Source organism: Suricata suricatta, chromosome 11 (genome assembly GCF_006229205.1).
Source record: "Suricata suricatta isolate VVHF042 chromosome 11, meerkat_22Aug2017_6uvM2_HiC, whole genome shotgun sequence".
NCBI lineage: Eukaryota > Metazoa > Chordata > Mammalia > Carnivora > Herpestidae > Suricata > Suricata suricatta.
Window position 1 is genome coordinate 63817177 of NC_043710.1, and position 13259 is coordinate 63830435.

The window sequence follows — 13259 nt, forward strand, 5'->3', positions numbered from 1 at the left end:
AAAGAGTTTTGCTTTTGTTCTATGGTCTCTCTGTAGAGAATAAGATGCAGGTATGTTTGGGAGGTGGGTGGGTTGACAGAGATCCTGTATGAAAAAGACTGTCTAATGAAACGGTCACAACTGATAATAATGAAAATATTACCTGTTGTGCTCGAGTGACCATCTCCTTATAGATACTGTCCAGGCTGACATTTGATAAAGTGGTTAATGCTGATACAATTGTTTCTGCTTGTGCTTTGTCAAATCCTGTAGACAGCAAATAAGTATTTATATATTTTTAAAAAATTAAATCCTGATCAACCACGACACCTAGAATAACTTTCCTCATCACTTAAATTTTTTACTTTTCTTTATAATGTTTATTTATTATTGAGAGGGAGACAGAGAGAGAGAGAGAGGGGGGGAGAAATGAATGAATGGGGGAGGAGCAGAGAGAGAGGAAGACCCCAGAATCTGAATCAGGCTCCAGGCCGTCAGCACAGAGCCTGACACGGGGCTTGAACTGACAAACCATGAGATCATGACCTGAGCTGAAGTCGGATGCTTAACTGACTGAGCCACCCAGGCACCCCTGGCATTTATTTTTCAGCAAGGGGATCTAATTTATTTTTCAAATGGCTAGTCATGTATCATATCAATTTAATAAATGGCCTTTCCTTTCTCTAATTTGTGATGCCTTTTTTTAAATGTTTTATTTATTTTTGAGAGAGAGAGAGAGAAAGGGAGGGAGGGAGGGGGAGACAGCATGAGTAGGGGAGGGGCAGAGAGAGAGGGAGACAGAGAATCTGAAGACTGGCGACAGGCTCTGAGCTGTCAGTACAGAGCCCGATGCGGGGCTCGAACCCACGAATCGTGAGATCATGACTTGAGCTGAAGTCGGATGCTTAACTGACTGAGCCACCCAGGTGCCCCTGTGATGCCTTCTTTATTGTTTGCTAAAAATACATTTACCTATCTGAATGCCATTCTATTTTATTAATCAACTTTTCCTACTTTTTAAGATTTATTTTTGAGAGAGAGTGAGAGTGCATGCATGAGCAGGGAAGGGGCAGAGGGAGAGAGGGATAGAGGATCCAAAGCAGGCTCTGCACCGACAGCAGCAGCCCGATGTGGGGCTCAAACTCATGAACTGTGACATCATGACCTAAGCTAAAGTCAGACACTTAACTGACTGAGTCACCCAGGTGTCCCATTAATCAACTTTTCTATTCCTGTATTATGACACAATTTAATTCAAATTACTCTTTTGATAACTGGTTATCTTTTGTGTTTGCTCCTTTTTCTTTTTCGCTATTCTTAAACAGTCCTTATACTTACCCGTGAACTTTAGTATCAGCCTAGAAATGCAATAGTTTTTCTTTTCTACATAACTGAAATCATATGGCACATGTAATTTTATGTTATTTCTTTACCTAATCTAATTTCCCTTATCAATAAATATTCTTCAAGCAATACCATTTTTTATGACTGTAAAATATTCCACTGTATGGATGGCACTTGTATTTAAAGTGAATCTTAATTGTTCATAATAATACTGTCTTGACTATGTAATTTACTATGACTGCTGTTAATATTCTTTCAAGATTTATCCGTTTCTTACCATGAGTTTCCAAATCCTGAACCAGTGCATGGGTATCAAACGTTAATTTCCTTTGTTCTAAAGGAGTTAGGTCCACTCGCCTCATATCATCTCCTTCTTTGGTTGTGGGGGTGAAAAAGTCTGAAAAGAGAAGACAGGTTGTTTTCTTTTAGGAACTAACTCAAGTGTGACACTTTAGCTTCTAGAGCATTTCTCCCGTCTATTTACAATACAGTTCTAGCTCTTCTGCTTAGGAATTCTGCAATTTAAAGCAGGAAAACAGATTCCTCTGAGCCGCCGACTCCTTTATCTGAAAAGTCAAACAGTATTCTGTACATGGCAAACAATCAAAAAATTCTTTCTTTCCTTCTTTCAGTATGATGTTTTATTTGTTTAGAGTCGGTAAAAAAATGTAATGTAATAAATGTCAAAAGCTTTGGCTATCACTGCCACGTCTCTCATTACTGGAAGAGTAGAAATCACCCTACTTGCCCAGGTGCTATGGTGTCTTTCACAGAGCTACGATAATTGTTTGTACCTACATCCTCACATAAAGTAGCTTTTTGAACTCCCACTCTCTTACATACCCAGCTTATTTTCATCACAATTCTCAGTTCTAATCTCAAATTATCTTGCTTGTCTCTGGACCGGAGTGTAACTCTAGGACTTTGTTTCTCATCATTGTATCTTCAGTACCCAGAACGGCGCTGGCAAATAACTGGGTCACAGTATTTTACTGCTGAATCAGTCAATGAATATGATTCTAAATCCTGGAGTATTTACTGGTGGCAACACAAAAGCCCTAGCAAATTTCTTATCTTTGAAATAAATGTCCCATTTCAATAAATCCTCAATTTTTAACCTAGACACGGTATGGTCCTTTTCCATATATTGCTGATGAATTTCATTAAAAAGTATTTTCTTGCAGAGAGAACTCTGTTTACATACAACTTCATTACTATTACTATATATTAAGTGAAATAACAGCTAATTAATGTAGTTGTTAATTGAACACAAGATACTGTACTAAATATTTTATATACTATGAAGGTAAAGTGGCATTATCCACATTTTCAGATAAGAAAACTGAACCTAAGAAAGGTAAAGCATTTTACTCTCAGTCACAGTCATTAGTGGTGAATTCAGATTCAGGTCTTCTGACTCCAAAGCTCAGGCTCTGTCACCCTATGCTGTCTCTCTTTTTTATCCCAAACCTCTTAAGATATGTAGGTGCTTAAGAAGACATAGCTGCAACCTCAGGTATTGCTTTCCTGGTAGGTAGTATAGGGAAAATAGAATTCCTTCCTCTGTATCCTTCTGAGCTGACAGACACCAGGCCCAGGGGACGATGAGCAAAACCCGACATAAGTGATGTCTTTGCTGACTTTGTTGACTAATGGGCAGGAAAGATAGTTTTAAAAACAGTATCTAAATATAAACTGTAAATTCAAAGGATGAAGAAGTGATGCCCAGTCCTTTAGATCAATTCCCTTAAATACTCAGATACATTGTTTAGAGATAATGGGAATAAGATGTAAAAGGTGGATCAATTTTGAACACACACACACACACACACAAACACACACATATTAGCAAATCAGTTAGCAATCCTTTTGGCTCTGTGTGCCATCTAGAAGAGTTCAGCAATGTGCTTGTGCGTCAATATCAGACGTGACAAGGAAAAGAAAAAATTAGAGAAAAAGAGGGGCAATTTCAGTAATATTTCCACTAACAATTGTATCAGGAATGATTAGGACCCGAAATTATCCGTCCTTGGCTAGAAGTTTAGTATTTTATTCAGGGTTTATTTGGTGGGGGCGGGGTGGTGGTGGTTTATATGACATGATACTGCGTTCAGACCTGTTACTTATCCTGAAAACTTTCAGGTGATGGATGAGGAAAACAGGTTCAGAAACGCTAAGTACCTGCCTGAGATGTTATGGTCTCAGAGCCAGGCAGACTAGTGCACAATTCCTCTGACTTCAGTCAAGAAACATTTAAATGCCTTCCCCAAAGGGAAGCTTCCTACTGAATATGGGAGAGACACCAACCACCGGACACAGCCACAATCTGTAGGGCGCAGCTGTGTCCCACCGTGCTCTCTTAAGGACTCTTTTACCTCTTTAATTCACTGAATAATTTAAGAAAGCTCTCCTTTTCTTTGCCTGCCCATATTTATCCTTCTGAGTTCAGTTTTAATGTCTCCTCCCCAGAAAGCCTGCCCACTCTTTTAGGTCAGGTGTTTCTTGTTAGTTTTCACAGGGTCCTAGAACGTTATTTTGCCACACCTCACGATTTACACATTTGTATGATTGCTAACTGTTTGCCTTTCCCAGTAGGCCAGGGATCACGTCAGCAAACTTCAGCCTGCAGGGCACCACCACCCATTTTTCAAAATAGCTTTATAGTAACACAGCTATGCTCACTCATTCACGTATTATCAACGGCCGCTTTCATGCTACCAAGATAAGAGTACTCGCAAGTGACCATATGGCCCACAATGTCTAAAATACAACCTGGTTCATTACAGAAAAACTGCTGACTATAGCATTAGGCAAGAACCACACCTGTTCTAGCTCATCACTGAATCCCCAACGCCTAATACAATTCTGGGTGCTCTGTAGAAATTTGCTGATTGAAAGAGAACAGTGCTAGGTGTGGTGGGTACAATGAAGATCAAGGCTATGGTTTTAAATCATGTGCTATCAGGGTATATCCGTAAGGGAATATAGGGAAGGGACGTTGGCTCTCAATGACAATAAAGGGTTAAGAATGGCTATCTGGAAATGTTACGAGTGATAGTAAATCTTGAAGACGGGTTATCCAGACAGGAGAAACCGAGCAAAACTCATCAATGCATGAATTACCAATGCTATTCCTACCTTGGGCTTCATTTACTACAGGGATGAGGAGGGCGGAGAAGTCAGATGATCTGTGGATCATTCATTTCTAATCCTAAATGGTAGGATTCCCAATCCTAGAAGGTAGGTGTTGACCCCCCTCCCTTGCAGTAGCACTTTAGAGGGCACTCTTCTTTGAGGCAATAAGGAAATTAAAGGCTATCTGATATCCATAGTAGGGGGTCACAAGTACTTCAACTTATAAGCACTTTTAAGAATAAGTCTTTGAAAGCACATTAATAGGTAGAGGAGACAAAGTAACCAGAATCACTGTTCTTAGCTTAAGGTGGGGTAACAGGTCCTTACAATACCTTCAGAGTTCTCAAAACTTATACAATTGTACAAAACCCCAAGCCCTTCCTTTCATTCTTACCTCTTCCGATTCTTTCATACGTAGATAGTGAGAAAAAAGTTTACAGACTTAACCAGAATCACAAAGCTACTAATTGTGTATCTTAGATTAGCACACTGGCCTACCTTGTACCAAGCTACCTCTTTGCCAGAAAAGTCCACATTTTACTTTTGATAACACAAGTAAAATGATGTCTCATTAAATCTAAGCTACAAATTTTATATTAACTAACTTTAGGGTTGCAACACTTCAGTGACGTAGGTGGTTACTAATACTTAATACTAATTCTATATGCTGGTCAGCTGACATGTGCCTTGCTAGCTACGTCAGAATTACCAGAATTAATAACTAACACAGCCCTGGGCTCCACCCTTGAGGATTGACTCAATAGTTCTGGCCGCAGGACTTAAAATTATGTATTTTTAAAAAGTACCTCCAGGATTTCTGTTCTGCCTAATTTGGGAAGTACTTACACAAATTGCAGCACCTTCCCACACCTTCCCTTACTCATCTTTAAAAAAGAAACTAAAGGGGCGCCTGGGTGGCTCAGTCGGTTGGGCCTCCGACCTTGGCTCAGGTCATGATCTTGCAGTTCACTAGGTCGAGCCCCATATTGGGCTCTGTGCTGACAGCTGGGAGCCTGGAGCTTGCTTCTGATTCTGTGTCCCCCACTCTCTCTGCCCCTCCCCTGCTCGCACTCTGTCTCTCTGTCTCAAAAATAAAGAAACATTAAAACAAAATAAAATTTAAAAAGAAGTTGATTAATAAAGGGGATTCCTCCATGGGCCAAGGTCAAGATTTTCAAATTAGTCCATCATAATGTGTGTGGATACTAAACACCCAGATATATAACCAAACAGCTTGTGACAGACCCTGGCAGCTAAACAGCAGTCTTACAGATCCAAGATCAACCACTGCAATCTTCCTGTGGGTAAAATGAAGCAATGAGCAAAATGGAACAAAGTTTTGTGGGCACAGGGTGGCTCATTTCTCATGGCACTGAAGATTTAAGAAGGGGGAACAGAGGTTAGTCCAAAGTGCCCATTCGGTGGACAACCATAAACGTTCTTAAAACGTTTTTTAAAAAGGGTGCGGGGAGATTCTGGAATCACCTCTCAGCATAAAGTCAGGTTGTCCTTTAGGACACAATGCTAACAGGGGTGCTAACAAGTTCAACACTTGCACGTTTCGTTGTGCTTTGAAGGACTACAATGGGATTGCAGAGTACTGGAAATCACAGAGGAACACAGCCAGCCTGACCTGAAATGTATGCCACGGTCTACCAAAAACCTGGGCCCGAGACAGCACCCAAGTAACAGCCCAAGTCTGAACAAGCCACGAAAGAAACCAGAACTCTCAGATTGCTCCAGAAGGACCTCCGAGAGGGCGGGGACTGCCAGCCTCATGCGATAGTAAAAAGGAACCAAGCGCTGAGAAGGAAGCCTGGGGGACTCTAGTGGAGCCAGGTGGGAGCCCCAGGCTTTCAGAGGCTCGCTCTCAAAAGAGAAAAACGGTCCTCTTCCCAGTCCTGGCGCTTCCCGCCCCAATCCAAGCAGGTGAGATCCGGCGGCGCGGTCAAGCATCCGGCGGGGCTGGGAGAGGCGTGGCCCCCTTGTCTCCCGCTCGCCGGAACAGGCACAAACCACCCGCAGTACTCCCAGATAGCACGCGGGCATCGGTACCACGCCGTCTCGTCTCACCTCTCCGCAGGGCCTGCGAGAAATGCCCGCCGAGGACTGAAACCTGGCGGTCGGCACGACCCTCAGAGAGCAGGAGGCGCCCAACACGGAGACTCCACATTTCCTGTTTCAGGGCTGGTAGGTGGAGGTGAGAGGCCGGCTGATCACGCTCGGGCTTTTGGGCAACGTAGTTCTGGCACCGCAAGGATGCTGGGAAGTGTAGTTTTCGGCCTGCAGCAGACACCCTGCCCAGCGCAGACTCCAACCTCGGTACTTTGAAGATGGGCCTCTTCACAGACTGTCCCACAGTTCACCAGCATGGTTCACTGCGGCTCCGAGCCTCCCACCACCCCCTTCCTAACCGGCGCACCACATTACCGCTCTAAAAAAGCGGGACCTTGTCTGAGAAACTTCTGGCGCCCGTTTCCTAGCAAATGAGGTAGAGCTCAACAGCGTAGGTCCGCCGGGAAAACGAGCGCCCATTACGCGCCTGCGTGGGAGACTGAATCACTTCCTACCGCCTAGTAATCTGGGTCGTGAAAACCTCATTCGCTGAGCATTGCGGAGGGCGGGGGATGGGGGCGTGGGGGGACGGGGGGGGGGGGGGGGGGGGGGGGGGGGGGGGGGGGGGGGGGGGGGGGGGGGGGGGGGGGGGGGGGGGGGTTGGGGCGGGAAGCGCAGAAACCTGGGAAACGTAGTCCAGCGAGGTGCTCATTCTTTCTTCTTCATGGCTCACTCCTTCGCCCTCTTGTGTACAGGAGGACAAACTGCAGTTAGTTTAGTTCCCGTCTTGAGGGAAACAGTTTCTCCCTTTCCTGAGTGGTCCTGATTTTCACCACTGATTCCTCTGAGACCTGTTACTTCAGACTTTGTTCCACAGGGTAAAAATGCTGAAAATAACAACACAGTAATTGTGGGGTTTAGATATTGCTGATATGTTCTTCCTGAATTCTAAAGTGGTACACAATGGTTGCGTTTTAATTATTCTCACAAGGATGTAAAACAGTTACCCTAGGATTTTGGTACCTATTTGTTTTCAAAGCTTTGTCAGCATCAGCTGCATAACAAGCACCATTGTAAGCACTGAGGCACATTAAAGGAACAACATTGATTCTTGCCAGCAAGGGCTTTAACAGGCAATTTATGAAGAGGGAATATAAATTGTTATTTAAAAATTGAAAAAAAAAACCAGTTTAATCTCACCAGTTAAATGAAAAAGCAAACATAAAGATATACCAGTTTTACTCATTAAAATTTTTAAAAAGTATTGATGCCAGCAAATATGTGATTACATAGGGTCACTCACATTGCTGGCAGGAGTGTAAGTACGTCTGGAAAGCAATTTAATAATATATATGAAATTCCAATATATATGAATAGCCAGAGGTTCACTTCTAAATACCTGTCCTATGAAAATATAATCCTGTCTGTACCTAAGATTTTTAAAAATTAAAACCCTTGGAATGTTATTTATAATAAAAAATTAGAAATAATCTAAATATCCAAGGTGATTCAACATCTTGCACAAATGTTCCACACTGGAATAGCATACAATCATATAATTGGAATTATTATACAAATGGGAGAGTCTATGATCATTAGTATTGATGAGGGAGTATGGGGCAGGGTAAGGACAAAGTGCAAGCTAGCACCCCTCGACCCCCCAAGGTGGGATGTGTGTGATATTCTTCAGGCCCTCCTGGTTGCCCAAGGACAAAGGAAAGGAAAGAAAACAAATGGCCGATTGATAGAGACCACAGTCATTCAGAACATGGATCTCCATCAGTTTACAGATATCTTAGTATATTACAAGAAAAAGCCAATCTTATCTATTTTCCTAATCTCCAGAAACCTGTAGACTGTGTCCTGGAGCCCCAACATCACCCTTCCAGAGTGATATGGGGAACAAAGCCAAGAAGGAAATGGCAGGTAAAATTAAGTTTTCTGATACAGACTATAATGTTTCTCTAGGAACCCCCTACAGGCCTGATGGTAATGCCTTCCCAGAGAAAAACTATCGTAGCTTGACAACAGCAAGGTTTTGGGTAACTTAGGAGCCCTCTTTAGCATGTCGAAGTCCCTCTAGGGGCCTCCCTTTTGACTTTCCCTTCCCAACTTCATAGTATAAAACCAGCCATTCTTCACAACACCGATGTAGCTCTTTCTGCCCATGGATCCTATTCTGTGTATTAATAAAACCAACTTTTTGCACCAGAGATGTCTTCAAGAATTCTTTCTTGGTCGCCGGCTCTGGAACCTCCACCATCACCCTAAAACCTAATCAATATATCATTATTTTAAAAAATTCATTATATATACTCACATACATCAAAGTAATGACATATACATATGTGTATATTTATACATATACATAATGTGTACATATGTATATATATCCAATATGATTGTAATTCTGCCAAATGTTATGATGATCACTGTTTTGGAGGAGCTTACAGACTGCTGGAGGATAAAGAGCAGTAAGTGGGACCACAATATCTTTAATTACTTAAGTAATGATAATGAAAAAACCATACTTCTTTATATATTAATACTTATTGGTTATTATTTACATCACTGTAAAACTCCCCGACATAAAGTTTTGATTAGCCACGTGACCAAAGCTGCGACACTCATACTCTCTTTCATGGAACTAGCAATCCGATTCAGGAATTCTTAATCATCCTCTGATGCTGTTGGGCATGACAGCAAGTGAACTTGGGAGCTGGCACAGCCATATTCTGACAACTGGGCTGGAGACGTGCACAGAGGAAGAAGCAGGAGTCCAGACGGTATTCAGCTCACAGACCTAACCACTCCCTGAGACCTCGCTGGTGCTGCTGTGTGTGTTTCCAAACCCTCCATTGTTGCTCTCCATTTGTATACTGAAAGTCTTAATTTATAAAAATATTTTCCTATAAATTCATTAATATTTTCTCATAAGTTTGTTGGCAGGAATAAAAGACATAATGCATATAAAATAATTAGCACAGTGCATGGCACATATAAAAACCCAGTAGACAGTAGCTACTTCTATTAATAATGCCTGTTGACTTTACTCAATGTTGGGAAGTAATTCTCCATGGGTCTCTCACATTTCTGCATGTCTTGCACATAGAAGTCCTCTTTACCTTTTGTTATGGAGGCGCCTGGATGGCTCAGTCGGTTAGTCTCCGACTTTGGCTCAGGACAGATCTTACGGTTCGTGGGTTCGAGCCCTGCGTCAGGCTCTGTGCTGACAGCTAGCTCGGAGCCTGGAGCCTGCTTCTGGTTCTGTGTCTCCTTCTCTCTCAGACTCTGTCTCTCTCTGTATCAAAAATAAACAAAACACTATAAACAATTTAAAAAAAACACAAAAAATACCTATTAAAAAAAGAATTTTGTGTAATGAGCAGCCTTGGGAAATTCAGTGTCTTTCTGGAGCAAAACATCCCATGCTTGCTGCCTATCATAAAAGATTTGGGTTTGTCTAGCTCAGGGTTCCTCTCTGTGATGTAGCCCAGGCACACGCCCCGGCCTGTCGGCATCACCGCCATGGGAGTGGGGGCCGGGGAGCTGCATCATGTGCCATGGCTCAGGCCACTTGCCATGCCTTAAGTCCTTACATCCTGTGTCTGGCCAAGGAGGCTCATGCCTTCTGCCAGTATTCACGAAGTTGTGGCCGGTTCACTTGTTATCCTGCAAGCAGGGTAAGATCTCAGACCCTTCACAGTTCGTAACAAGCGTTGCCTTTCCTAGACTTGTAAACAATTTTCATGTTTTCAGTTTCACTCACAGAGTGAGTGCCAGCTAGATTTCAGGCTAGATGTGAGGAGTGCAAAGAAACACAGCTCAGGGGCACCTGGGTGGCTCCTTCAGTTAAGTGACCAACTCTTGATTTCGGCTCAGGTCATGATCTGCTAGATTGTGAGTTGGAACCCTGGGTCGGGCTCTGTGCTGACATTGCAGAGCCTGCTTGGGATTCTCGCTCTCTTTCTCACTCCCTTTCTCTCTCCTCCTGTCTCGTCATGTGCATGCACATGCTGTTTCTCAAATAATAAAAATTTGAAAACGTAAAAGAAACATGACTTGATAATTGTGTTCCTACTGTCTGCAGAGATGTCTGCCCTCTGAGAACTTGTAACCTTGCTGGGAGAACAGAACACATACACCAAGAACTTCCACACGATGCAGCGAACAATGAGTGTCATCAAATTGTTTCAGAAAAGAAAGCCTTCGGTTCAGTTGTGGGTGATGGCTTTCAGTCTTGGGTAATGAGGAGAGAGAAGATTTGAGCCCTGCTTTAATGGCTCTGTCAGGCACAGATTGTAGGGACAGTATCTGGAAGAGAGGATTGGCAGAAACAAGGATCCGTTAGTCATCTCCACACTCCTCACTTTGGGGCTTTTACACAGTGTGTTCGCTCAGCTTGGAGCACTTTCTCCTTCTCTTTACCTGGTGAGTTCTGCCCTATCCTTCAGACCCCAGTTTAAATGCCAGCTTTTTAGTGGGTGTCCCCCAACCCCAACACACATAGACTTTGTGTTTTTGTTACGAACTCCTGTAGCAACCTGAGCCCCTGAACTTCCTGTTTGTATCCTCCATGATGGTAGAGACCCATCTGTCACTGTTTTCTCCAACACGTGGCGTAATGCCTGGCCCATAACAAGCCTTTAGGTAAATGTGTGTTGGATGAACCGATACATGTTCAAAATATAGTCATAGTTTGGTGAGGAGATCTGATAGACAGGGGCATAGGGTTCATTTGGAAGACGGGGTAGAATTAGGAATTAGGAATTTCAGATAAAACTGAAAACAAGAATTAAAAGAGTAAGGGATTGAATTTTCAATGTCCAGTAGACTCTTGGGAGATTCAAAAGTTTTTTTTAAATCATTTATTTTTAAAAGTTTTTTTTAATGTTTTATTTATTTTTGATACAGAGAGAGACAGAGCATGAGAGGGGGAGGGGCAGAGAGAGAAGGAGACACAGAACCGGGAGAAGGCTCCAGGCTCTGAGCTAGCTGTCAGCACAGAGCCTGACGTGGGGCTCAAACCCACGAATGTGAGATCGGACCTGAGCCGAAGTCGGAGGCTTAACGGACTGAGCCACCTAGGTGCCCCAAAAATCATTTATTTTTAAAAAATGCTTATTTATTTTGAGAGAGAAAGAGTATGAGGGAGAGTGGGAGAGGGACAGAGGGGGGAGATAGAGAGAGAATCCCAAGCAGGCTCCAAGCTTTCAGCACAGAGCCCCAGGTGGGACTCGATCTCACAAACTGAGATCATGACCTGAGCTGAAATCAAGAGTTGTACTCAGGCACCTCTAGACCTCAGAGATTTCTAAACAAAAACAGGGAATGAAAATCTTGAGGACAAAAGGTTGATATTTGGAACAGGATTCTGGCCGTGTCTCAGAGAAGTTACTAAATGAAATGAGATACTCATTTTTGTCACTCACAGAAATCCTGCAGACCTGAGCCAAAATCAAAAGTTGAATGCCTAATCTAGTGAGCTACCCAGGTGCCCCAATTTTGAAAGTTTTTAAACCCAAACTGATAAAAGCCAGTTAGAGTACCTTTCCAGGAAACAACGTTTTGCCATTCACTAGTACAGGCTTACAAATCACTGCTCCTCCCAATGCCTGAAGAGTGGCCTGACCATGAGAAGTGCTGGCTCTCTGGAGGCAGCTTGTTTGTCCACACCTCAGGGGGTAACAGCATAGCAAGGGAGTAGGTCCTAGCCCTTTCATTGTGAAGGACCACTATTTCTATGTTTTCATTCCTATGAGTCCCAAATTTGAACATATCTTATACTCTTTACCAACTGCACACATGAAGCCATTACTTATTTTCCTATTTTTGATTTTTTTAAAGACACAGATAACTACCCCTTAGCGAGTGGGCCATATGCAGTGCCGGTCCAACACCTCACAGATGATGTCCAAATAAAGGGAGAATACTTGCCAATTCCTTTGGTGGTTTTCAGTTTCATCTCCAGGGATGGCACAATTTCCTCAGGGATTGTGAAATTCCAAGTCCCTCCTGACGTCCCTCCTGACCCCGGTACTTTTTCTTCTGAGGAGCAATTATGTCCAAACTGGACCAAATTAGGTCCAACTTAGGTCCAGTTTGGACATAATTGCAAGAGACGGGCATGGCCTTCCAGCCCTGTGAATGTGGCTCTGGTGACTTCAGAGAGAGAAGATCCAGCTTGGACCACTCCTCACATTGGTCGTTTCTTTCAGAATAGGTGATCTGAAGGAATCCAAATGTATTTTTTAAAGCAGGTGAATGAGGCTTTGAGAGACAGATGGGGACCCAGTGGGCTCCTTTTCCTCCTTAGTTTACTTTGAGTTTTTGACACTAGAGGGAGTATGCGGATAGAGCAGAAGACCATCCTCTGCCTTTATTTCTGCAACTAATTTTATTGTTTTTGTGAATCCTTCAGTCAGGAAATCCATTGTGTGTGCTATTTTATATTTTATTTCACATTTTAATGGCAGGTGACAGGGTCCCCAACCCCCTACAAATCTGGGACCTTTTTTTGCTGATTGTATCAGGGAGCTGGCAATGACACAATGACACCCAATTACAAGTTTGTTGATTCCAGCAAAGAAAAAGATGAAAGGAAAAGGAAAGAAAAAGAAAACTAAAGAATTGGTAAAACAATATTATATTTTACAATGTTACATCACAGTTGACAGTTCCTCCCATTGTTTATTCATTTATTCCATCAATTAATCCTGTTGAGCACTATTTATGGGATCAGACAC

The 13259-nt window shown here is 42.8% G+C and overlaps 1 protein-coding gene and 1 long non-coding RNA gene across 3 annotated transcripts in view; one reads left to right on the forward strand and one right to left on the reverse strand.

The window, feature by feature from the left end:
• CCDC90B (coiled-coil domain containing 90B) overlaps positions 1 to 7005 on the reverse strand; it is a 47070-nt gene extending 40065 nt beyond the window's left edge. Inside the window, exons 1-3 of one of the 2 annotated variants that reach the window (XM_029956488.1) lie at positions 6532 to 6998; positions 1601 to 1720; positions 143 to 246 (exon numbers count right to left, since the gene is read on the reverse strand). In XM_029956488.1, the coding sequence (XP_029812348.1) occupies positions 143 to 246; positions 1601 to 1720; positions 6532 to 6631 (324 nt within the window). In that variant the 5' untranslated portion in view covers positions 6632 to 6998. Of the gene's footprint in view, positions 1 to 142; positions 247 to 1600; positions 1721 to 6531 lie in introns of both variants that reach the window. The other variant, XM_029956487.1, reaches the window with a different exon arrangement.
• Positions 5535 to 7084, forward strand: LOC115306210. The gene is made up of 3 exons (XR_003915244.1): positions 5535 to 5857; positions 6036 to 6387; positions 6542 to 7084. It is a non-coding gene; the product is annotated as an uncharacterized LOC115306210 (long non-coding RNA).
• Positions 7085 to 13259: the final 6175 nt, after the last annotated feature.